The sequence below is a fragment of the Takifugu flavidus genome, chromosome 18 (assembly GCF_003711565.1).
Source record: "Takifugu flavidus isolate HTHZ2018 chromosome 18, ASM371156v2, whole genome shotgun sequence".
Taxonomy (NCBI): Eukaryota; Metazoa; Chordata; class Actinopteri; order Tetraodontiformes; family Tetraodontidae; genus Takifugu; species Takifugu flavidus.
This window is the reverse complement of record NC_079537.1, coordinates 5948117-5974454: the sequence shown is the minus strand read 5'-3', so window position 1 is coordinate 5974454 and position 26338 is coordinate 5948117. Positions and strand designations below refer to the sequence as shown.

General features: G+C 39.9%; 4 gene segments (V, D, J or C); all 4 read left to right on the top strand.

Moving 5' to 3' along the window:
• Nucleotides 1–8697: 8697 nt before the first annotated feature.
• On the top strand, nt 8698–9945 carry LOC130514585 (Ig heavy chain V region 186-1-like). The segment is given in 2 exon segments: nt 8698–8793; nt 8882–9945. Coding segments are annotated over 2 exon segments (362 nt in total).
• Nucleotides 9946–11441: 1496 nt separating this feature from the next.
• Nucleotides 11442–14522, top strand: LOC130514580 (immunoglobulin heavy variable 3-48-like). The segment is given in 2 exon segments: nt 11442–11504; nt 14200–14522. Coding segments are annotated over 2 exon segments (357 nt in total).
• A 6220-nt stretch (nt 14523–20742) lies between these two features.
• On the top strand, nt 20743–21216 carry LOC130514582 (Ig heavy chain V region 6.96-like; the record flags this gene model as incomplete). The annotated part of the segment is given in 2 exon segments: nt 20743–20832; nt 20918–21216. Coding segments are annotated over 2 exon segments (348 nt in total), but the record flags the coding sequence as incomplete, so codon positions are not given.
• A 3424-nt stretch (nt 21217–24640) lies between these two features.
• Nucleotides 24641–25784, top strand: LOC130515319 (Ig heavy chain V region 5A-like). The segment is given in 2 exon segments: nt 24641–25225; nt 25315–25784. Coding segments are annotated over 2 exon segments (510 nt in total).
• The last annotated feature ends 554 nt before the right edge of the window (nt 25785–26338 follow it).

Here is a 26338-nt window from a genome sequence, read left to right as displayed (position 1 = left end):
TTGAATATGATAAAAACATTTATTCAGAGGTGAATTGACTGAAGGTACTATGAATGTGCAATGACACATTGTCAGTATCTGATATATCTGATGTACAGAATATTCACTAAAAGAAAGTTTATCATTTCTATTTTCCAACTACTCACCTTCACACTCGGCATTTTTTTTCAGTTTAAATTGACCTAATTTCTATACCTATTGGTAAAGAAGAATTTATATGATTTTTTTTACGAAGAAACTTAAACATAAACATGTAAAAAAAAAAAATCTATCAAACATTTAGTTGATTACTCTTAATCTCAGTGATTCATATCCAAATCACAAGTAATTATTTACAATAAGAATGAAATATTTACCTATATATTTCTACTTAGTGTTAAATAAAACAACATAACATTAATGCTACCCTGAGCTGATTTCTGTTTGGTGTTTTGTGGTCAGAACAGTTGGTGCTTCTTTTTATTTCCTGTCACAGTTCTTCTCTATGCAAAGGGAACTTCCTGTCCATCTGCTATAAAGACTTGACATCCTGCTGTCAGCTGCAGCAGAAGAAGAGAAGCTCCCATCAGATCAGCTTCAATCCCAACCATGTTCTCTGTAGCTCTGCTGCTGCTGTTGGCAGCTGGATCCTGTGAGTCTGACTGAGGCAGAGACACTGACAGTGTGATCATCCTGACTGTTCCCTCTACGTCCACTGATTCAATCTTCTGCTCTTCATCCACAGGTATGAAGTGTGAACAGTTGACACAGCCAGCCTCTGTGACTGTGCAGCCAGGTCAGTGTCTGACCGTCACCTGTCAGGTCTCCTATTCTGTTAGCAGCCATCACACACACTGGATCAGACAGCCCTGCGGAAAGGACTGGAGTGGATTGGTGCACATCGTGTTGGATATGACCCACTTTTCAAAGCTTCTCTGAAGAACAAGTTCAGCATCAGTTTAGACTCTTCCAGCAACACAGTGACTCTAAATGGAGTGAATGTGCAGCCTGAAGACACTGCTGTGTATTACTGTGCCAGAGAGTCACAATGACACAAACCATCAGTGGAGCTGAACAAAAACCCTCAGAGCATCAACACAACATCACCAGAGGGGGCGCTGTCACACCAGGAATGAATCATGACAACATCATTGACTCAGAAAGTTTGAGGAAAAATGCTGGAGACTTTCTGGGGTAAAAAAATACTTTTACCCCAGAATTTAAATGAAATCTAAAACCTGTAGGAAACGTTCAAGGGATAATGGTAGTAAAAAAGAATACAAAAAAAAAAATTTTTTGGATTACCATACTTTTGCACAAATATATAAATACCAATGATAAAATATATATGATAATTGATTTTATAGAATGCTAAACTTCTGATCTCATGATACAACAGGTGAATTTCCCATGTATGACAAATTGTTTCATGAGAATAATGCAGAACAATATATTTGTTTCTCTGTAATTTCAATGATCTCAACAGTTAATTTCAACATTCAATCAAAATAAAAGCACACACACCCAGTTGACGATTTTTTTAAACAAAGATCAGTGTTTAATTCTGTAACTCAAACATAAATGATCAATTGATGACTGATGGAAAAAAATATGCTTTTTAAAAAAAATGTCAATTAAATACTTGACACAGTTTTTTACTCGAGTGAAAAAACTTAAATATCAGTGATGTCACCAATCTATTGAAAATTCCTTGATCGCACGATTCTCCCTTTAGACAATCTTTTTGTATTGTAAAATTAATTTGCAGGTGGATGAGAACAGCTGAGTGTGAAGTGTGGGGTACCTCACAAATCAGAACTAGGACCACTGGTACATCATTAATTGGACAAAATTAAAAGTGCACCAGTAGCAGCTACAAGTACTACTCTGAGTCAGTCAAAGGCCGTTTTATCATCTCCAGAGACAACAACAGAGCACAGCTGAATCTGCAGATGAACAGCCTGAAGACTGAAGATTCTGCTATTTATTATTGTGCTCGATGGTCACAGTGACTGAAGTCAGTTCAGCAGCTGAACAAAACACACACTTCTCATATTTACTGCTGCAAAGAGCTGAGGTGAACACTGAACACTGTCTTTATTTTAATAATGTTTGCCTTTTAAAAGTTATTTTCAAATTTTTTACAACTGTTTTTGACCAAAACTAATGTAAATTTCCCTTAAAGTCATCTTCATTTAATTAACATAAACTATCATCATTGTTATGCTGATGACACACAGCTTTATTTATCCATGAAAAAAGAGGAGACAGAGCAGTTAGTGAAGCTTCAGACCTGCCATAAAGACATGAAGTCTTGGATGTCTTCAAATTTCCGCCTCCTTAACTCAGGAAAAACTGAGGTCATGGTGTTTGGTTCTGAACCTCTCAGGGATAGATTAGATCACATGATCACTCTAGTTGGTATCTCATTGACATCTAGTCTTTCTGTGAGGAATCTTGGAATAACCTTTGATCAAAATCTCTCCTTCAACTCACACATTAAAACAGTCTCTAGAAGTGCCCCTTTTCACCTGAGGAACATCACAAAGATCAGGAAACTACTGACGCAGCATGATGCTGAAAAGTTAGTCCATGCATTTGTTACTTCCAGGCTGGACTATTGTAATTCTTTATTATCAGTGTGTCCAAACACCTCTTTAAGAAGCCTCCAGGTGATCCAAAATGCTGCAGCCAGAGTTCTGACAGGTAGTGACAAAAGGGATCACGTAACTCCTCTAAACGCGTCTCTTCATTGGCTGCCAGTTAAATTTAGAATAATTTTTAAAATTCTTCTTCTGACCTACAAGGTCCTCAGAGGCCTAGCTCCATCCTACCTGAAGGAGCTAGTGACACCTTATCATCCCATGTGTGACTGCTCCACTCTCAGAATGCTGGTCTACTTGTGGTCCCCAGAGTCTCTAGAGGTAAAATGGGGGGCCGAGCATTTAGCTACCAGGCCTCCCTGCTATGGAACCAGTTCCCTGTCCAGGTACGGGAGGCTGACTCCATCGCTACTTTTAAGATCAGACTTAAAACCTACCTCTTTGAAAAAGCTTATTGTTACTAATTCTGTAGTTCCAGTTATCATCCTAGACAGACAAATTATCATACTTAAGGGGTCGTCTAATCGTCTAATAGGCCAAGGCTGCCGGGCTTCAGAAACATGATCACCTGACAGGTATCTCTCACCCCACTGGGAAATGGTCTCCTCTGCTCTTATTTCTTGTGTAGTATTTTTGCTTCTCCCCCCCTTTCTGTATTTATCTACAGTTATCGCGCCTTCAGAGCTGCATAGTGACCTCTGACCCCGCTGACCCACTCAACTTGACTCTACCGGCAGCTTACTTTACTGAATATAATGTATTTCTATGTGTATTTTCTATGATCTATGCCTATTCTCTCCTCTCCTCTCCTACCTATTCTCTCCTCTACCTGTCCTCCCCTCTTCTCCTCTCTCTCTACCCAGCCAGCCATCTGCAGGAGGGTCCCCCTACATGAGCCTGGTCCTGCACAAGCTTTATTCCTGTTAAAGGGGAGTTTTTCCTTGCCACTGTTGCTTGTTGGGGGTCAGGCCGTGGGATTCTGGAAAGCGCCGAGAAACAGTTTTGATTGTAACAGACGCTATACAAATAAAGATTGATTGATTGATCAACAGAAAATGTATTAATTCTCATTGACCCACCAGCACTCTCTCCAATCAGTTTTTAACCTGCAATGGTCCAGTCTTTGTTCAGCAACAATTACCCTCCATCTTCTCTATCAAAACTATTAAAAATCAGCTAAGGTGACTCCAATACTGTCTCCATTTCCCTGGAATCTCTGATGCAGTTCAGTAAATTTCGTAGCTCTCTTTTGGATTTTTTGTTGTCTTTCTCACCTGTTTCTTTTGGGAGGCCTCAGGTGTCTGTCCTGGGACGACTCATTTTTGGTCTATAATGCAATATCCTTTTTTACTGTTGAAAGTTAAGACAGGAACAAATGCAACCATCAAAGTTCAAGTGAGATTTATTTCAGTCAATCTTTATTTATATAGCGTCTGTTACATTCAAAATTATTTCGAAGCACTTTACAGAATCCCAGGGTCTGACCCCAATCAGCAACAGTGGCAGGAAAAACTCCTCTTTACAGGAAGAAACCTTGAGCAGGATTTTCATGAATATTTTAAAAGGTTACAATCATGTAACTAACAGCAAACCTTCACATGTAAAACATGATTTGACTGTAGGTTTCCACTCTCCTATTGGCTCTATTTGGTCAACAGTGATGCTTCACATGTTTGATTCTATGCAAATTCAGAGTTCTTTGTTCCTCAGCTATAAAACCGTCACATCAGACTGTCAGTGGAGTTCTCTGCACCTGACTTTCAACATTAACCATGTTCTCTGCAGCTCTGCTGCTGCTGTTGGCAGCTGGATGTGAGTCTCTCTCTGTGGATTTGTCAAAGTCAGCAGTTGATCTGTTTGAGTGTGATTTTATAATCAGCATTTTCTTTGTTGTGTGAACAGTTGACACAGCCAGCCTCTGTGACTGTGCAGCCAGGTCAGCGTCTGACCATCACCTGTCAGGTCTCTTATTCTGTTAGCAGCTACTGGACAAGCTGGGTCAGACAGCCTGCAGGGAAAGGACTGGAGTGGATTGGACAGGAATATACTGGTACCACCTACTTCAAAGATTCCCTGAAGAACAAGTTCAGCATCAGTTTAGACTCTTCCAGCAACACAGTGACTCTAAATGGAGTGAATGTGTAGACTGAAGACACTGCTGTGTATTACTGTGCCAGAGAGACACAATAACACAAACCATCAGTGGAGCTGAACAAAAACCCTCAGAGCATCATCACATTTTCACCAGAGGTGGCGCAGTCACATCAGGAATAAATCATGACAACAACGTTGAGGAAAAACGCTGGAGAAGAATTTTTCCCCAGAATTTAAATGAAATATAAAACCTGTAGGAAACGTTCAAGGGGTAATGGTAGTAAAAAAGAAATACAGAATGAGAAAACATTTTTGGATTGGTTTTGCACAAATATATAAATACCAATGACCTAAAATATACATGACTGCTTTTTGAACTTCTGATCTCATTATGCAACAAGAGAATTTCAATATATGACAAATTGTTAAGGATAAGGATAATTCAGCAACAATATATTTGTTTCTCTGTCATTTCAATGATCCCAACGTTTAATTTCAGCATTCAACCAAAATAAAAGGACACACACAGAACACGATTTTGAACAAAGATCAGTGTTTAATATTGTTACTCAAACATTCAGGATCAAATGATGACTCGTTGAAAAAAGAAATCTTTATTTTTTGATAATGATTAAATATTTGAAGACACAGTTTGTTTTATTCTAAAGAAAATACTTAAATATGAGTGACTGTCTGATATCACAAATTCACTTACAATCTTCAATCTCATGATTCTCCCTTCAGACATTCTTTTTGTATCCTAAAATTAATTTGCAGGTGGATGAGAACAGCTGAGTGTGAAGTGTGGGGTACCTCACAAATCAGAACTAGGACCACTGGTACATCATTAATTGGACAAAATTAAAAGTGTCATTGATCATTGGCTCACATCATCCAAAGAGGAGGAGGCATCACAATCAAATCCAGTTGTTTAGTGAGGAGGAGTCGATGCAAAACTCAGATGTGTTCCACGTCTACTTATGTGAGAGCAGAGAGGAGGACAGAGAAGAGGGGGCACACAGTTGAACATGATGGACTGTAGGACAGGACTGCTGCTTCTAACTATCTGCTGGGCAGGTGAAGATCTTCACTCATCCTGATTGTTGACAGACTTTGATTTTTGTCATCAGCTGATTAACTTGATGTTTCATCTTCTAAACAGGTATTGATGCTCAGACTCTGACTCAGTCTGAACCAGTGGTTAAAAGACCTGGAGAATCTCACACACTGACCTGTTCAGCCTCTGGATTCACATTCAGCAGCTACTACATGGTCTGGGTCAGACAGGCTCCTGGAAAAGGACTGGAGTGGATCAGTCGTATCAGCAGCCCCAGTGGCAGCGACAAGTACTACTCTGAGTCAGTCAAAGGCCGGTTTATCATCTCCAGAGACAACAACAGAGCACAGCTGAATCTGCAGATGAACAGCCTGAAGACTGAAGATTCTGCTGTTTATTATTGTGCTCGATGGTCACAGTGACTGAAGTCAGTTCAGCAGCTGTACAAAAACACACACTTCTCATATTTACTGCTGTGAAGTGCAGAAGTGCACACTGAATACTGTTTTTATTTTAATAATTTCTGCTTTTTATATCTTTAATTTACCTCCTTACTTTTTAATAATTTACAAACTATGTACTGTATATGTTTATGCATTTATTAAACCCATCAGTAACAAATACATCACATTTCCCCTCAAATAATTAATATTCTGGTAGCTCAATTACATTGTATTGATGGTAAATTATGCATAGTTTTGACTGATTGACCTCGAGGTTTTTTGGAGTATCTGAATATTTTAGTTGAAATCTTCCCACATTGGGGGTCTACCTTCATTTAACATAAATTATTCTTATGGAATAGTTCACTTCAACAACAGTTGATAAATTCTTGTTGATCCAGCATTTTTCTGTAAGTTATTTTTAACCTGCAATGGTCCAATCTTTGACCAAAAACAATAACCAGAACTCTATCTTATTTCCCAACAAACTATGTTAAAAAATGCTACAATAACAACTTTATTAATCACCACACTCCTGAGGATTTCCTGCAAAAATTCAACTGATTTCACAACCTTATTTGCAACATTAAATAAATTCGAAGGAACAGACTGAACCAAAAATTTGTCTGGATTTAGTTGTATTCTTTTATGGAATTTGGTGGAAAACAATTACAGGATCTGACTGAACGGGACCACAGTGAATATATCCAACAGGAAAAGAAGCACAGTGAGTCAGGATTTAGGCTGAGAGACGAGCAGGAGCAGATGGTGTTAGCAGGTCTGCAGGCAGAGAGACAGCGCTGATGAGCAAAGTAATGACATCTAAAACTATGACTACGGGAATGAAAACTGAGTTGAGCCGATGACCAAAGATTTCACATCAAACCGGCAGAGAACGTGGAGAAGAGACAGCCTGGATGACAAGAAACATGTGGACAGTGCCTCCCTGACCAAAAAAAGAAAAAAGAAAGTGTACATAAATAAATATTAATATTTTCCAATGACATGTGTTAAAAATTCATTTGAGTATGACTACACATTTTTGCCATTTTCTTGAGTTAAATGTGCCGAATTTGAGTTTTACCGATCAAATCCAGGGCAGAAACCCCGGGTGAGGCAGAGGCGAATTGTGCCCCACGTCTGGCTGCATGATCCACTACAAACTGGGTTGCATGACGTGTGCCAGTTTTTGTTCCTCAGCATATCGCTGATATGAACTTTACATGCATGTGTGAGAGAAATATTCCTGCTGATCGCACAACAGAGTGCAGAGAAAAGTCAGCAGGTGAGGCGTGCAGTACTCTGCCTCAACTCAAGGGGGCGGACGCAAACTGGCAGGTGCTTTCTCGCTGCAGCGCTGCTTCAACAGAGGCAATCCTGTCCTTAAAGAATTTTTTTTTTTGTTTGATCATTTTGATAGGCAAACTTTATTAAAATTTATTGAAGAACAGATTTTAAAGTTGAAAAATAAAAGAAATTTTTCCTGTTGGTCAAAATTAAATTAAAAACTAACCCTAACCCAGAATATATGAATTTCTTAAAACACAAGATGGGTGCTCTATCCATAGCTATAAAAGAAAGTTCTTTATAGGACAAATATGTTCCTGTGTATATGTTTGTGTTGGATTGTGAGTGTAATTGAAAGAGGAATGCTGATGGGATATGAAGCATTATCAGTAGTTGTATGCTGTTGGAAAAATGGTGAAATAAGATGCTTTTTTCAGTTCTTACCATCGTAAATCTGACTCTTGAGGAGTCAGTGCCTCACCAGCCATGAACCTCACCGCACATCACTGGTATTTAATACATATTGAATAACACAATCCTCAATCTACTGACAATGGGAGGACCTGTTTGTGAAGTTGGGCCCATTTGCTCAGGATGAGTTGGTATAGTTATGGTTGGGTAGGGAGCTTTGAAATAAATGATGTCTCTAAATACCAACAAAGATAGGGAAAGGATTGTGCATGTGTGTGTGTGTGTGTGTGTGTGTGTTGTGTGTGTGTGTGTGCGTGTGTGTGAGCAAGAGAGTCAGATGGAGAGAGAGAAAGAAATGAGGACTCTCAACACTGAAGAATAGTGAGATAATGCTGGTTTGTGTTTCCACATGTTTTGACTGACTTGATTTAATCCAGCTTCCAGACTCACTGGCATTAACCAAAATGATGCCTTGAACAAGTTTTAATGACTCTGTGACAGCAGAGAATGAGGAGGCTGAAGACACAGATGAGGTGCACAAACATCTATAAACCATGAAACAAACAGCAGAAAAGATTTTAGAGCATAAAGAAAATGATGAATTGATGAAACAAACAAGTAAAACAAACAATTTATACAGGTTTAAGTTCATTAAACATATAATGGATCACCATGGATACATTTCATGATGACTGATTCTGAGTGTCTCTCTTCAGATTGTCTTGGGTTGTTTATGAAAATGTCCCAGAGAGGGACGTCTATGCAAACTCTCCCTGTCCTAAAAAACAGCAGGAACTTGTGACAGGAGCCTGGAGCAGTTTTACACAGTTCTGCTCAGATCAGAGCACAGAACTGCAGTGTCAGCACATAATGGAGAACACAGTTATCAGAGGTTTACTGATCATTGTCACTGTTCACGGTGAGAACATCAGGGCTGCTGTTACTTCTGTGGACAGGTCCAGAATGGGCTTGACCTGGTTGTTGGGTGTATTTCTATTGTCTTTCAGGTGTTTGGAGTGAAAGACTGGATCAGTCTCAGCCTGAAGTAAAAGACCTGGAGAGACAGTGAAGATGTCCTGCACCATTTCAGGGTTTGACATGACCAGCTACAATATCCACTGGATACGACAGAGACCAGGGAAAGCTCTGGAGTGGATCGGGAGGATGGATACAGGTTCAAACTCTGCTAGCTATGGAAGCTCTTTCAAGAGTGGTTACGTGATGACTGAAGACGTGTCCAGCAGCACTCAGTACCTGCAGATCAGCAGCCTGACAGCAGAGGATTCTGCTGTTTTCTTCTGTGCTCGAGAACCACAGTGACTCCAGAGAGAGGAACAGCTGTGCAAAAACCTCCACAGACAACAAATGTGCCTCCTTCTCAGAAACTGAATTACAATCTTAAAGTTTTTCAAATATATTTCCAGCATTTCGTTTTTCATGAGAAGACTCTAAGTAAAATATTTAAACTATGGAGAACTTTTTAGGGATTTTTTTCACACAAAGATGAGCTCAGTGAAAAATAAGAAATATATTTTTGAGTGACCTCTATATAACATATAGAACGATCAATGGTGTGACCTAAAATATTAATCAATTAAATGACTCAAATGTTAATCTCCTTGACTCTTGGAGAATGCTCCATTAATAACATTCTAAACCTATAATTGTCCTTGGTTTTGTCTTTCCCATGTCCCCTGTGTGTCTGCTTTTCCTCCCTGCTGAGTAGAGTAGTGATGGGGTCTTTTTCTGCCACTATATTGGCGCAGCTGTGGCTCATCGTCTCGTCAGCTGCTAGTTAAAGGCCGGTCCGTCCTTGTGCTCGGCGCTAGTTTGTTGGAAAACTCCAGTGGTATCTGCTTAGCACTCACTTCTGTGTAGCCTGAAAATTCTTTGTGGTCTTTTCCTCACCTGTGCTCTCTTTCACCTGTCCGCAGCTGTGCTGGCATCACCCGTCCCTGCTCAGCATCCTACCAGACTTGTCCTACGTCAAACAAGAGATCCTCTTTGGATTCAGGAGTCAGCTACTCTTTTGTTCGGCCTCCTGTGCTCAGTAAAGTTGTGAAAGAATCTGTTCCTTTCTCCCGTGTCTGAATTTTGCATTTCAATTCATTTCTGCTTGTCAGTGACCCAACAACAATCTCTTCATTTTACAAGAGAATTTTGCATAAATGTGAAATATCTCCTTGAGAATATATTGGATAATCACTTAATCAATGATCTGATCGAACTGCTTAAACACGCCCAAAATTTAAAACACAATTGCATTAATTCAGGAAGATTTAAAATGCAAAGCAGTGTCTAATATTAATATCAAAACATTCCTGGTGAACTGATGATTTAAGGACAAAAGCCTATCTTTATTTTACAATGTAAATAAAGTATTTAAAGACAGTTTCTTTACTCTCTCTCACTCATTCATTTTCTACCGCTTGTTCCTCCACTGAGGGTCGCGGGGGGCTGGAGCCTATCCCAGCTCAATGGGCGGAGGCAGGTACACCCTGGATTGGTCGCCAGTCAATCGCAGGGCTAACACATACAGACACACAACCATTCACTCTCACACTCACACCTACGGGCAATTTAGAGTTTTCCAATTAGCCTAATCCCCAATCATGCATGTCTTTGGACTGTGGGAGAAAGCCGGAGTACCCAGAGAGAACCCACGCAGGCACAGGGAGAACATGCAAACTCCACACAAAAGTCCCCAATCAGTCCCAACCGGGGATCGAACCCGGGTCCTTCTTGCTGTGAGGCAACAGTGCTAACCACCACACCACCGTGCCGCCCCCAGTTTCTTTACTTCAGTGAAAATCTTTCTGACTCACCGAGTGTCTGGAATCCTGAGAGATCTCCACACCTGAAGTGGGGCAGACACATAAGGTTTTTCTATCTCTGAAGAGATTTATTTTATCCGTTGGAGATAAAGATTGAGGATAAGAAATCAGGCATTTACTGTTTTGTTCATAATGTTTGAAGTGTGCTCCGATAACTCAACGTAGCAAACCATACATACAGATTCTCGTCCTGCAAGTCAGAAATATCATGTGATCACAAGTGATCGAAGAAAAATGAAGAATGACAAGAAGAAACATGCCAACAACCAGCAAACACAACACACAACTAAAAGACTGTGGAGAGAACCCTGGAGGCAGCATCAACATGCTTGTTTCTCTTCACACCTACTTCCTTCTTCAGTCAGCTCGCGTCTTGATTTCCTAAATTCTGTTCCACGTCAAAATATGTGGAGTCATGACTTAGGAGTCGTCGGCTTGCAACACGCACGTGGAGATTTTTGGTTGTAAAGACTGAGCAAGTTTAATATTTACTCTAACTGTTTTTAGAGCAACTGTCAGGACACATTTACTCTGAAAAAAACCTCAGACCACTGATTACTGGACCATTGTAAAACCATCAGTGGGACGAAATGACGACATGAACACACATCATCCAAAGAGGAGGAGGCATCACAATCAAATCCAGTTCTTTAGTGAGGAGGAGTCGATGCAAAACTCAGATGTGCTCCACGTCTACTTATGTGAGAGCAGAGAGGAGGACAGAGAAGAGGGGACACACAGTTGAACATGATGGACTGTAGGACAGGACTGCTGCTTCTAACTATCTGCTGGGCAGGTGAAGATCTTCACTCATCCTGATTGTTGACACACTTTTTGTCATCAGCTGATTAACTTGATGTTTCATCTTCTAAAACAGGTGTTGATGCTCAGACTCTGACCCAGTCTGAACCAGTGGTTAAAAGACCTGGACAATCTCACACACACACTGACCTGTTCAGCCTCTGGATTCACATTCAGCAGCTATGAGATGGTCTGGGTCAGACAGGCTCCTGAAAAGGACTCGAGTGGATCAGTGCTATCAGCACTGGCAGCAGCATACTACTCAGAGTCAGTCAAAGGCCGGTTTATCATCTCCAGAGACAACAACAGAGCACAGCTGAATCTGCAGATGAACAGCCTGAAGACTGAAGATTCTGCTGTTTATTATTGTGCTCGATGGTCACAGTGACTGAAGTCAGTTCAGCAGCTGTACAAAAACACACACTTCTCATATTTACTGCTGTGAAGAGCAGAAGTGAACAGTGAACACTGTCTTTATTTTATTGTGAATGCCTTTTAAATTGTTAATGACCTCACTTTAAAATGTTATTTTAAATTATTTTACAACTGCTTTTGACCAAAAAAATGCAAAGTGCCTCCATGAATAATTTGTCATTTTCCCTGAAAATCATCTTCATTTCATTCACATAAACTATCATCAACAGAACATTTATTAATTCTCATTGATCCACCATCACTCTCTCCAACTGTTTTTACCTGCAATGCTCCAATATTTTTTCACAAACAATTAACCTCAGGTAATCTATCTTCTCTACCCAAAGGATTTAAAAATGGACTGTGGTGACTCCAATACTGTTTCCATTTTCCTGGAATCACTGATGCAGTTCAACAGATTTCAAAACAGCCTTTTGGATTTTTTTCTTCCTTCTCACTTGTTAACTTTAGGGGGCCCTCAGGTGTCTGTCCTAGGATGTCTCATTCTGGTCTGTGATAAAATATCCTGTTTTACTGTAAAAAGATAAGAACAAGTGACATCAGATGTTCAATTAATTAGATTGAATATGATAAAAACATTTATTCACATGTCAAAAAAAATTCTATCAAACATTTAGTTGATTACTCTTAATGTCAGTGATTCATATTCAAATCACAAGTAATTATTTACAATAAGAATGAATGATTTAACTATATATTTCTACTTGGTGTTAAATAAAACAACATAACATTGTTTCTAACCTGAGCTGATTATTGTTTGGGGTTTTGTGTCAGAACAGTTGGTGCTTCTTTTATATCCTGTCAGAGTTCTTCTCTATGCAAAGGGAACTTCCTGTCCATCTGCTATAAAGACTTGACATCCTGCTGTCAGCTGCAGCAGAAGAAGAGAAGCTCCCATCAGATCAGCTTCAATACCAACCATGTTCTCTGTAGCTCTGCTGCTGCCGTTGGCAGCTGGATCCTGTGAGTCTGACTGAGGCAGAGACACTGACAGTGTGATCACCCTGACTGTTCCCTCTACGTCCACTGATTCAATCTTCTGCTCTTCATCCACAGGTGTGAAGTGTGAACAGTTGACACAGCCAACCTCTGTGACTGTGCAGCCAGGTCAGCGTCTGACCATCACCTGTCAGGTCTCTTATTCTGTTAGCAGCCATCACACACACTGGATCAGACAGCCTTCAGGGAAAGGATTGGAGTGGATTGGTGCACATCGTGTAGGATACAACCCAATTTACAAAGCTTCCCTGAAGAACAAGTTCAGCATCAGTTTAGACTCTTCCAGCAACACAGTGACTCTAAATGGAGTGAATGTGCAGCCTGAAGACACTGCTGTGTATTACTGTGCCAGAGAGTCACAATGACACAAACCATCAGTGGAGCTGAACAAAAACCCCTCAGAGCATCAACACAATATCACCAGAGGGGGCGCTGTCACACCAGGAATGAATCATGACAACAACATTGAGGCGGAAATGTTGAAGAAAATAATGGAGAAAAAGACTTCAGAAATTAAATTAAATATAAAAACTATAGGAAACATTTGAAGGATAATGGTCATAAAAAAAGGAAATAGAAAATCAGAAAACATTTTTGAATTGCTTTTACACAAATATATCAAGACCAATGACTGAAAATACATATGATAAATGATTTCATCGAATTCTAAACCTCTGATCTCATTATGCAAAAAGTAAATGTATGAAAAATTGTTTCATAAGGATAATGCAACAACAATACATTTATTACTCTGTAATTTCAATTATCTCAAGAGTTAATTTCAACACTCAAAATAAAAGCACACAGCCAGTTGATGATTTTTTTAAACAAAGATCAGTGTTTAATACTGTCACTCAAACATTCATGATCAATTGATGACTCGCTGGTGATTGTGAAGTGTGGGGTACCTCACAAATCAGAACTAGGACCTCTGGTGCATCATTAATTGGACAAAATTAAAAGTGTCTTGATCATTGGCTCACATCATCCAAAGAGGAGGAGGCATCACAATCAAATCCAGTTGTTTACTGAGGAGGAGTCAATGCAAAACTCAGATGTGTTCCACGTCTACTTATGTGAGAGCAGAGAGGAGGACAGAGAAGAGGGGACACACAGTTTAACATGATGGACTGTAGGACAGGACTGCTGCTTCTAACTATCTGCTGGGCAGGTGAAGATCTTCACTCATCCTGATTGTTGACAGACTTTAATTTTTGTCATCAGCTGATTAACTTGATGTTTCATCTTCTAAACAGGTGTTGATGCTCAGACTCTGACCCAGTCTGAACCAGTGGTTAAAAGACCTGGAGAATCTCACACACTGACCTGTTCAGCCTCTGGATTCACGTTCAGCAGCTATGGGATGAACTGGGTCAGACAGGCTCCTGGAAAAGGACTGGAGTGGATCGCTTATATCTACAGCAGCCCTGAGTACTACTCTGCGTCAGTCAAAGGCCGGTTTATCATCTCCAGAGACAACAACAGAGCACAGCTGAATCTGCAGATGAACAGCCTGAAGACTGAAGATTCTGCTGTTTATTATTGTGCTCGATGGTCACAGTGACTGAAGTCAGTTCAGCAGCTGTACAAAAACACACACTTCTCATATTTACTGCTGTGAAGAGCAGAAGTGAATACTGACTATTGTATTATTTTAGGCGTTTTAAATCCATATTATTATATTACCTTTTTATTTTTAATAAATCCTATAAATTCACATAATTCATTAAGTATTTTTAGCCAAAAATAACACAATACAATACAACACAATACACCAGTACATGCTTGAATGGATCAGAGCTACACTCATTAGCGTTGACTATTTGGGATGAATATATGAGGAATAATAGCTTAAACATTATGAATACACACACATGGCCTTTGCTGTTGGCTGGTTAAGGCTGAGACTTAGCGAACTCAGGATTTTAAGCATTGACATTTTTACCCCTTCACCCACCAGCACTCTCTCCAATCACTTTTCACCTGCAATGGTCCTATGTTTGTTCAGCTACAATTAACCTCTATCTTCTCTATCAAAACTATTTTAAAATGGACTAAGGTGATTGCAAAACTGTTTCTATTTCCCTGGAATCCTTGATGCAGTTCAATACATTTCATAGCTCTTTTTTGGATTTTTTGTTGTCTTTCTCACCTGTTTCTTTTGGGAGGTCACAGGTGTCTGTCCTGGGACGACTCATTCTTGGTCTATGATGCAATATCCTTTTTCACTGTTGAAAGTTAAGACAGGAACAAATACAAACATCCAAGTTAAAGTGAGATTTATTTCAATCAATCAATCAACCAATCAATCAATCTTTATTTAGAATACCATCTATTACATTCTAAATTGTTTTGAGGCACTTAACAGAATCCCAGGGCCTGACCCTAACAAGCAACAGTGGCAGGAAAACCTCCCCTTTAACAGGAAGAAACTGTTGCAAATCTGCTTCGTAGGTTCGGACCGTGAAACGACCAGAGAATCCGTGATCTTCAGTAAAAAGTTTATTAGACACATTTGTGGGCCTTTTTACAATACGAGAGAAACATTCTCCATCTGCCAACAGATAAAAAAAAGTGCTGGACCTTTTTGGGTGTTGGTTTATATTCAGCAGAAAAGTTAGCAACAGTGCTCAAATGGTCATATGATTAACTGACGACGCCATCTTATTACCTTAAATGATTATGTTCTATGTAAGTTCCGGTACCTCATGAGCCAGTCACGAAGTGGCACCAAGAAGTGTGATTAAATGCCTGCACGTAAGCACATTCTTCCGTATATGCATAAGTCAGTTCTAGTGATTCAAAGTTACATGATAAACTTGTGCTACACAGTAAGTTTCACAGTAGATTTCATAGTAAATTCCCACAAAACCTTAAACAGGAATTTCATCAATATTTAAAAGGTTACAATAAGGGAACTAACAGCAGACCTTTATATGTAAAACATGATTTGACTGTAGGTTTCCACTCTTCTATTGGCTCCATATGGTCAACAGTGATGCTTCACATGTTTGATTCTATGCAAATTCAGAGTTCTTCTTTGTTCCTCAGCTATAAAACCATCACATCAGACTGTCAGTGGAGTTCTCTGCACCTGACTTTCAACATTAACCATGTTCTCTGCAGCTCTGCTGCTGCTCTTGGCAGCTGGATGTGAGTCTCTCTCTGTGGATTTGTCAAAGTCAGCAGTGATCGGTTTGAGTGTGATTTAATAATCAGCATTTTCTTTGTTGTTTCACAGGTGTGAAGTGTGAACAGTTGACACAGCCAGCCTCTGTGACTGTGCAGCCAGGTCAGCGTCTGACCATCACCTGTCAGGTCTCCTATTCTGTTAGCAGCCATCACACAAACTGGATCAGACAGCCTGCAGGGAAAGGACTGGAGTGGATTGGATACCATCGTGTTGGATACACCCCATATTACAAAGCTTCCCTGAAGAACAAGTTCAGCATCAGTTTAGACTCTTCCAGCAACACAGTGACTCTAAATGGAGTGAATGTGCAGCCTGAAGACACTGCTGTGTATTACTGTGCCAGAGAGTCACAATGACACAAACCATCAGTGGAGCTGAACAAAAACCCCTCAGAGCATCAACACAACATCACCAGAGGGGGCGCTGTCACACCAGGAATGAATCATGACAACAACATTGAGGCGGAAATGTTGAGGAAAAATAATGGAGAAAAAGACTTCAGAAATTAAATTAAATGTAAAAACTATAGGAAACATTTGAGGGATAATGATCACAAAAAAAGGAAATAGAAAATCAGAAAACGTTTTTGAATTGCTTTTACACAAATATATCAAGACCAATGACTGAAAATACATATGATAAATGATTTCATAGAATTCTAAACCTCTGATTTTATTATGCAAAAAGTAAATTTCACATGTATGAAAAATTGTTTCATAAGGATAATGCAGCAACAATACATGTATTACTCTGTAATTTCAATTATCTCAAGAGTTAATTTCAACACTCAAAATAAAAGCACACAGCCAGTGATAATTTTTTTAAACAAAGATCAGTGTTAATACTGTCACTCAAACATTCATGATCAATTGATGACTCGCTGCTGATTGTGAAGTGTGGGGTACCTCACAAATCAGAACGAGGACCTCTGGTGCATCATTAATTGGACAAAGTTAAGTGTCATTGATCATAGGCTCACATCATCCAAAGAGGAGGAGGCATCACAATCAAATCCAGTTTTACTGAGGAGGAGGAGTCGATGCAAAACTCAGATGTGTTCCACGTCTACTTATGTGAGAGCAGAGAGGAGGACAGAGAAGAGGGGACACACAGTTGAACATGATGGACTGTAGGACAGGACTGCTGCTTCTAACTATCTGCTGGGCAGGTGAAGATCTTCACTCATCCTGATTGTTAACAGACTTTTATTTTTGTCATCAGCTGATTAACTTGATGTTTCATCGTCTAAACAGGTGTTGATGCTCAGACTCTGACCCAGTCTGAACCAGTGGTTAAAAGACCTGGAGAATCTCACACACTGACCTGTTCAGCCTCTGGATTCACATTCAGCAGTGAAGGAGAACATACAGTAAATATGTTCTCTTTCATAAAAAGGGGGGCTATGAAAGTTGAAAGGAATTTGGCGGGTCCCAGACAACAGACCTGTTTTCCCGCCCGGTCTGTTAGATGCCGTTCTGGAAGAGGCCCACGGCCTGACACACTGCGGGAAACCATGAATGATGCAGAGAATGTTCAATATGCAAACACTTTAACGTAAAATCAACAATTCGACCACATGAGGGCAAGTTTTCATGGCAGGGCAAGGAAAATTATAGATTTCACCGATATGATTGATAGAGTCAATGGGGTCCGATACCTCTTGGTGGCAGGGGATGCATACACTGGCTGGCCAGAGGCGGTTCCCATAAAAGTAGAAGATGCAAAAAGTGTTATTAAATTTTTGATTAATCAATATATTCCAACACATGGTTTCCCCAAACAAATTAGGTCTAATAATAGAACTCATTTCAAGAATAAAGATTTACAAGAAGTAGAGAAGGCGTTAGGCGCAGGTAGAAAGAATGAATCAAACACTGAAGAGCAAAATTGGCAACATATGTGCTCACAGTGGAATGAAATGGACACAGGCGCTTCCAATAGCCTTGATGTCAGTAAGAAGTTCTGTTAAGCTCCCGAACAGGATTCACCCCCTTTGAGCTCGAGAGGGGTGTTCTCTTTCCGGGACCAGGAGCAGAAAATCCATAGGCCAGCCCAGCACTTTTATGAAATATAAATCTTATTTTGTTCAACTAAAAACGACTCTCTCAGTTTTCTCCCAACAGGCAACTTCAGCAACCACATCCAGTGAGGATCCAGGAATTCCACACACAGCTGAGTGGGTTCTTCTGAGAGTCATCAAGTGAAAGTGGTCAGAGCACAGGTGGACTGGTCCCTTTGAAGTTGCAGAGTGAACATCACCTGTTAACCCTAACCCTAACATACTAACACCCTAACACCTTAACCCTAACACTGGTATCACTGGAATCAATGTACCCCAGCAGGTAATTCACAGAGAACGCTTGGACAGATCCAAGAACATCTAAAGAAGATGGCACCATGATTAAACTTCTATTATTCTTGATTACATCAAGGGGAGTTGTCAATGAATTGTTTGTATTGGCCTAGCTTAGGCTAGGACGAGGACGAGGTCATCCCAGCAGAGGAACTGGATTGGATTGCATGAACATTGAGAATTTGCATGTGTGTTTCTATAAAAGACTGGGCCAAGGGATAGTTAGGTTGTCAGACTTCATGCCCTGACAATTGACTCTGTTGTTGCTAGGGTTATGAACTGGCCCGGAGCTCTGTAATATTTGTATCTAGAATTGGTTCTATTGTTAAATACATTTTGAAATTGGTATTTTTCTTCTTGAAGTCTTCATTCAAAGAACACGCGGATTAGCAGCTACACTCGAGAGGTATTGCGATCCAACAGCAGCTATGGGATGCACTGGGTCAGACAGGCTCCTGGAAAAGGACTGGAGTGGATCAGTCTTATTTACTATGATGGCAGCAACAAGTACTACTCTGAGTCAGTCAAAGGCCGGTTTATCATCTCCAGAGACAACAACAGAGCACAGCTGAATCTGCAGATGAACAGCCTGAAGACTGAAGATTCTGCTGTTTATTATTGTGCTCGAGAGTCACAGTGACTGAAGTCAGTTCAGCAGCTGTACAAAAACACACACTTCTCATATTCGCTGCTGTGAAGTGCAGAACTGCACACTGAATACTCTGATCTGTCATTTTCTGCCTTTTAATTTGTTAAATTACCTTTTTACTTTTAAATTATCTTAAAAACAATAATGATTTCATGATTATTTTGAACAATAAATAGCATAAAAAATGGTGCCAACATGAATTATTTGCAATTTTCCCTTAATGTCATCTTAATTTAAGTATGAGATACTATCATCAAAAGAAAATGTATTCATTCAGGAGTTTTTGAACTTTGAACAAAATTAGAGCTTTTGCCCAGAAGGTTCCTGTCTGTGTGTTCATGCCAAAGAGGTGACACAGAGACCAGAAGATGCAGCCCAGAATCTATATAGTGGTGAATTAAACCCAATCATCAGTTGCTTGGGACATCAGTTGCAGTAGCACCGCCTCCGGTCTCCAAGGTACCTGAACACTCACCAACTGGAGCAGTTTGGACTTGAAATGATGCCTTATGGTCTCTGCCGAAATGCTAATATTCAGTTTTTACTTCTGTCCAGGTCCATCCTATACATATCATGTGTTTCCAGAGCAAACTATTCCTGAGGCTTCAGAGGCAAAGCAGACAACTTATCTTTACACAACGCAAACATGTCGCTCAAAACTCAGTATGAGCAGTCAGTGCTTGGATGATGACTAAATAAGAACATTCAGTGTCTAACCTAAGCAAGAACACACCAGTGCATGTTTCCAGTTCAGTCATTCCAGTCCATTCCTTCCAGTTCGGTCATTAAAAAGCACGGGAGACTCTCCATCTGTCCTGAAGGAGATCTGAGTTCACATTTACCGTAGGTCTAGTATGAACTGGATCAGACAGGATCCTGGAAAAGGACTGGAGTCGATCGGTGAAGGATTCACTGATACCAGCAGGAATGACAATGCTGGTAGTGTGAAAGGATGTATAGAAATCAGTAAAGACAACATCAATAGTATGGCTTATCTGAGACTGTTCAGTCTAAATCCGGAGGACTCTGCTGTATATTACTGTGCCAAACACACTGGTTGAAGAGAGCAGAGAGGCTTTTCTGAAATTCCACAGGATATTTGTCCATTTAGACCAAAAGGTGGCAGCAGAACACACAAAGTCAGATGTCTCAGTGTGACAGTTGATGTGGTTTTTCATTTCTTGTTTTTGAGTCAAGATCATCACTTGAACAATCCATCCCAGCACAGGAATATTAGCAGCAGTAATACAATCATACTTAAAAAAAAAAAAGGCAATCTATCTTCACATTTATTATCAAGCATAAAAAAAAGTCGGATTAGATTCTGGTATAAGTCTTGTTCAACCTTAATTAAAATAATTTCAATGCAGAAAATTGAGTACTGTTAATTTGACTTGAAAGAATAGTTGTTCAGAAATTATTAGTTATCATTAAGAAGTTATTATTTCAACACGTTCAACTGTAAAAAGCAGTTCAAAACAGGGAAAAAATAAATTTATTTTTAAGAGAAACTCAAAAAGTAACAATCAAATTGATGCTGTGCAAATGAAACTGAGGAGGAGTTGATGCAAAACTCAGATGTGTTCCACGTCTACTTATGTGAGAGCAGAGAGGAGGACAGAGAAGAGGGGACACACAGTTGAACATGATGGACTGTAGGACAGGACTGCTGCTTCTAACTATCTGCTGGGCAGGTGAAGATCTTCACTCATCCTGATTGTTGACACACTTTGATTTTCGTCACCATCTGATTAACTTGATGTTTCATCTTCTAAACAGGTGTTGATGCTCAGACTCTGACCCAGTCTGAACCAGTGGTTAAAAGACCTGGAGAATCTCACACACTGACCTGTTCAGCCTCTGGATTCACATTCAGCAGCTACTGGATGGTCTGGGTCAGACAGGCTCCTGGAAAAGGACTGGAGTGGATCGCTTATATCAGCACCGGTAGCAGCTACAAGTACTACTCTGAGTCAGTCAAAGGCCGGTTTATCATCTCCAGAGACAACAACAGAGCACAGCTGATTCTGCAGATGAACAGCCTGAAGACTGAAGATTCTGCTGTTTATTATTGTGCTCGAGAGTCACAGTGACTGAAGTCAGCTGTACAAAAACACACACCTCGTATTTCCTGCTGTGAAGTGCAGAAGTGCACACTGAATACTGTTTTTATTTTAATAATTTCTGCTTTTTATATCTTTAATTTACCTCCTTACTTTTTTAATAATTTACAAACTATGTATATGTTTATGCATTTATTAAACCCATCAGTAACAAATACATCACATTTCCCCCTCAAATAATTCAATATTCTGGTAGCTCAATTACATTGTATTGATGGTAAATTATGCATAGTTTTGACTGATTGACCTCGAGGTTTTTTGGAGTATCTGAATATTTTAGTTGGAATCTTCCCACATTGGGGGTCTACCTTCATTTAACATAAATTATTCTTATGGAATAGTTCACTTCAACAACAGCTGATAAATTCTTGTTGATCCAGCATTTTTCTGTGAAGTTACTTTTAACCTGCAATGGTCCAATCTTTGACCGAAAACAATAACCAGAACTCTATCTTATTTCTGAACAAACTATGTTAAAAAATGGTACAATGACAACTTTATTAATCACCATACTCCTGAGGATTTCCTGCAAAAATTCAACTGATTTCACAATCTTATTTGCATTATGAATTAAATTCAGAGGCACAGATTGAACCTAAAAATTGTCTGGATTGAGTTGTGTTCTTTTTATGGAATTTGGTGGAAAACAATTACAGGATCTGACTGAACGGGACCACAGTGAAAATATCCAGCAGGAAAAGAAGCACAGTGAGTCAGGATTTAGGCTGAGAGACGAGCAGGAGCAGTTGGTGTTGGCAGGTCTGCAGGCAGAGAGACAGCGCTGATGAGCAAAGAAATGACATCTAAAACTATGACTACGGGAATGAAAACTGAGTTGAGCCGATGACCAAGATTTCACATCAAACCGGCAGAGAACGTGGAGAAGAGACAGCCTGGATGACAAGAAACATGTGGACAGTGCCTCCCTGACCAAAAAAAGAAAAAAGAAAGTGTACAGAAATAAATATTAATATTTTCCAATGACATGTGTTAAAAATTCATTTAGAGTAAGACTACACATTGTTGCCATTTTCTTGAGTTAAAAGTGCCGAATTTGAGTTTTACCGATCAAATCCAGGGCAGAAACCCTGGGTGAGACAGAGGTGAGTTGTGCCTCACGTCCGACTGCATGATCCACTACAAACTGGGTTGCATGACGTGTGCCAGTTTTTGTTCCTCAGCATATCGCTAATGTGAACTTTACATGCATGTGTGAGAGAAATATTCCTGCTGATCGCACAACAGAGAGCAGAAAAAGTCAGCAGGTGAGGCGTGCAGTACTCTGCCTCAACTCAAGGGGGCGGACGCAAGCTGGCAGGTGCTTTCTCGCTGCAGCACTGCTTCAACAGAGGCAATCCTGTCCTTAAAGAATTATTCTTTTTTGTGATCATTTTAATAGGCAAACTTTATTAAAATTATTGAAGAACAGAATTTAAAGTTTGAAAAATAACTTTTTAAATTTTTACTGTTGGTCAAAATTAATTTGTGCTGCACACATCTCTGCACTTTAATTTGTTCACAGAATATATGAATTTCTTAAAACACAAGATGGGTGCTCTATCCATAACTATAAAAGAAAGTTCTTTATAGGACAAATATGTTCCTGTGTATATGTTTGTGTTGGATTGTGAGTGTAATTGAAAGAGGAATGCTGATGGGATATGAAGCATTATCAGTCGTTGTATGCTGTTGGAAAAATGGTGAAATAAGATGCTTTTTTCAGTTCTTACCATCGTAAATCTGACTCTTCAGGAGTCAGTGCCTCACCAGCCATGAACCTCACCGCACATCACTGGTATTTAATACATATTGAATAACACAATCCTCAATCTACTGACAATGTGAGGACCTGTTTGTGGAGTTGGGCCCATTTGCTCAGGATGAGTTGGTATAGTTATGGTTGGGTAGGGAGCTTTGAAATAAATGATGTCTCTAAATACCAACAAAGATAGGGAAAGGATTGTGCATGTGTGGTGTGTGTGTGTGTGTGTGTGTGAGCAAGAGAGTCAGTCGGAGGAGAGAGAAGAAAAATGAGGACTCTCAACACTGAAGAATGATGGAGATAATGCTGATTTGTGTTTCCACACATTTTGACTTGATTTAATCCAGCTTCCAGACTCACTGGCATTAACCAAAATGATGCCTTGAACAAGTTTTAATGACACAAACATACTTTAGTAACTCTGTGACAGCAGATAATGAGGAGGCTGAAGACACAGATCAGGTGCACAAACATCTATAAACCATGAAAACAAATAGAAGAAAAACATTTTAGAGCAATAAGAAAATGATGAATTGATGAAACAAACAAGTGGGATGATGATGATGATGATGATGATGATGATGATGATAATGATGATTGTCTTTGATCAGATGTACTACAGGTTAAATTCTAGAATATAGAACGCTCCCTGCAGACATGTTTAAAAGTCTACATTTCTGCTCAGTCTAATGTGATCGATACAGTCATGTGACACAAATAATAAAGGTTCAATTTCATTAAACATATAATGGATCACCATGGATACATTTCATGATGACTGATTCTGAGTGTCTCTCTTCAGATCTTCTTGGGGTGTTTATGAAAATGTCCCAGAGGGGACGTCTATGCAAACTCTCCCTGTCCTATAAAAACAGCAGGAACTTGTGACAGGAGCCTGGAGCAGTTTTACACAGTTCTGCTCAGATCAGAGCACAGAACTGCAGTGTCAGCACATAATGGAGAACACAGTGATCAGAGGTTTACTGATCATTGTCACTGTTCACGGTGAGAACATCAGGGCTGCTGTTACTTCTGTGGACAGGTCCAGAATGGGCTTGACCTGGTTGTTGGGTGTATTTCTATTGTCTTTCAGGTGTTTGGAGTGAAAGACTGGATCAGTCTCAGCCTGAAGTAAAAAGACCTGGAGAGACAGTGAAGATGTCCTGAACCATTTCAGGGTTTGACATGACCAGCTACTATATCCACTGGATACGACAGAGACCAGGGAAAGCTCTGGAGTGGATCGGGAGGATGGATGCAGGTTCAAACTCTGCTAGCTATGGAAGCTCTTTCAAAAGTGGTTACGTGATGACTGAAGACGTGTCCAGCAACACTCAGTACCTGCAGATCAGCAGCCTGACAGCAGAGGATTCTGCTGTTTTCTTCTGTGCTCGACAACCACAGTGACTCCAGAGAGAGGAACAGCTGTGCAAAAACCTCCACAGACAACAAACATATCTCCTTCTCAAAAACTGAATTACAATCTTCATAAAGATTTACCAGGAAAGTTTTTCCAAATATTTCCAGCAGTTTAGGTGCACATAAATAGACATAATGTTTTAGACTCTCCTGTGTTTGTTTATTATTTTATTTTATTTTTTCTGATTGTTGTCTTGCTCTGTCCTGTTAAGATACTAATTACTGTCATGTCTCTCATTTGTGTCTCATCATCTTTGCCCCGTCCTTGTGTATTACAACCACTTCTCCATCTGTCCTCAACCAGAGAATGTTTTGTTAAAGTGTCCAGTGGGCCCCTCATGTCTTTGACCGGGTTATATTGTGTTTTGGTTTGGACTGCTGTCCTCAAAAGTTTGACTTTGTTCCTCTCCTAGATCAATTGATTGGTTTGATCCCTGATGCAGTTTATTAGATTTCAGAGATTTCTTTTGGATTTTTTCTTTTCCTCCTCATCAAGATCCATTGATTGGTTTGATCTTGTGAAATTAATCTGTATTCTTCCAAAACGGTTTTGAATATGCTTCATATGTAAAACATGATTTGACTGTAGGTTTCCACTCTCCTTCTGGCTCCAGTCAGATCAACAGTGATGCTCCACATGTTTGATTCTATGCAAATTCAGAGTTCTTCTTTGTTCCTCAGCTATAAAACCATCACATCAGACTGTCAGTGGAGTTCTCTGCACCTGACTTTCAACATTAACCATGTTCTCTGCAGCTCTGCTGCTGCTGTTGGCAGCTGGATGTGAGTCTCTCACTGTGGATTTGTCAAAGTCAGCAGTTGATCTGTTTGAGTGTGATTTTATAATCAGCATTTTCTTTGTTGTTTCACAGGTGTGAAGTGTGAACAGTTGACACAGCCAGCCTCTGTGACTGTGCAGCCAGGTCAGCGTCTGACCATCACCTGTCAGGTCTCTTATTCTCTCAGCAGCTACTGGACACACTGGATCAGACAGCCTGCAGGGAAAGGACTGGAGTGGATTGGATGTAAATATACTGGAGCCTCCTACTACAAAGATTCCCTGAAGAACAAGTTCAGCATCAGTTTAGACTCTTCCAGCAACACAGTGACTCTAAATGGAGTGAATGTGCTGCCTGAAGACACTGCTGTGTATTACTGTGCCAGAGACACAACAACACAAAGCATCAGTGGAGCTGAACAAAAACCCCTCAGAGCATCAACCCAACATCACCAGAGGGGGCGCTGTCACACCAGGAATGAATCATCACCCAAACATGTTGATATTGAGTTCAAAGTGTTGAAAAATGCTGGAACTCAATACATTGAGATTAGAAAAATTTAAATGTGGTAAGAAAAGAACTTTTGCGCATTTCATTTTTTTAAAGAAAAAGAAAAGTACAAGCATAAAAAACATTTGTGGATGTCATTTGCACTCATAAAACGACCAACTTAAATTATTAATGACATCATCATAAACCTTTGACCTCTTCATTACATTGCAAGTAGATTTCACACATATGTGAAATAGTTCCACAAGGACACAGCAACATAAATACATTTGTTTCTCAGTTATTTCTTAATGACCTAAATGTTTCAGCTCTGACAAAAACTCAAGGTGGGACCCAAGAAGACAGACAAGAAGGCCACTTCGGTGAACTACAGTTTATTTACACAAATATTTACAACAGTGAAGAAGAGTGAGCGTGCTATACAAGGAGACCACAGTGAACAAAGTACCAAGCCAAAACCCAGAGAAGTGTTTGAAACCCTTAGAGGCCTAGCTCCATCCTACCTGGAGGAGCTAGTGATACCTTATCAGCCAATAGACCGCTCCACTCTCAGAATGCTGGTCTACTTGTGGTCCCCAGAGTCTCTAGGAGTAGAATGGGTGGCCGA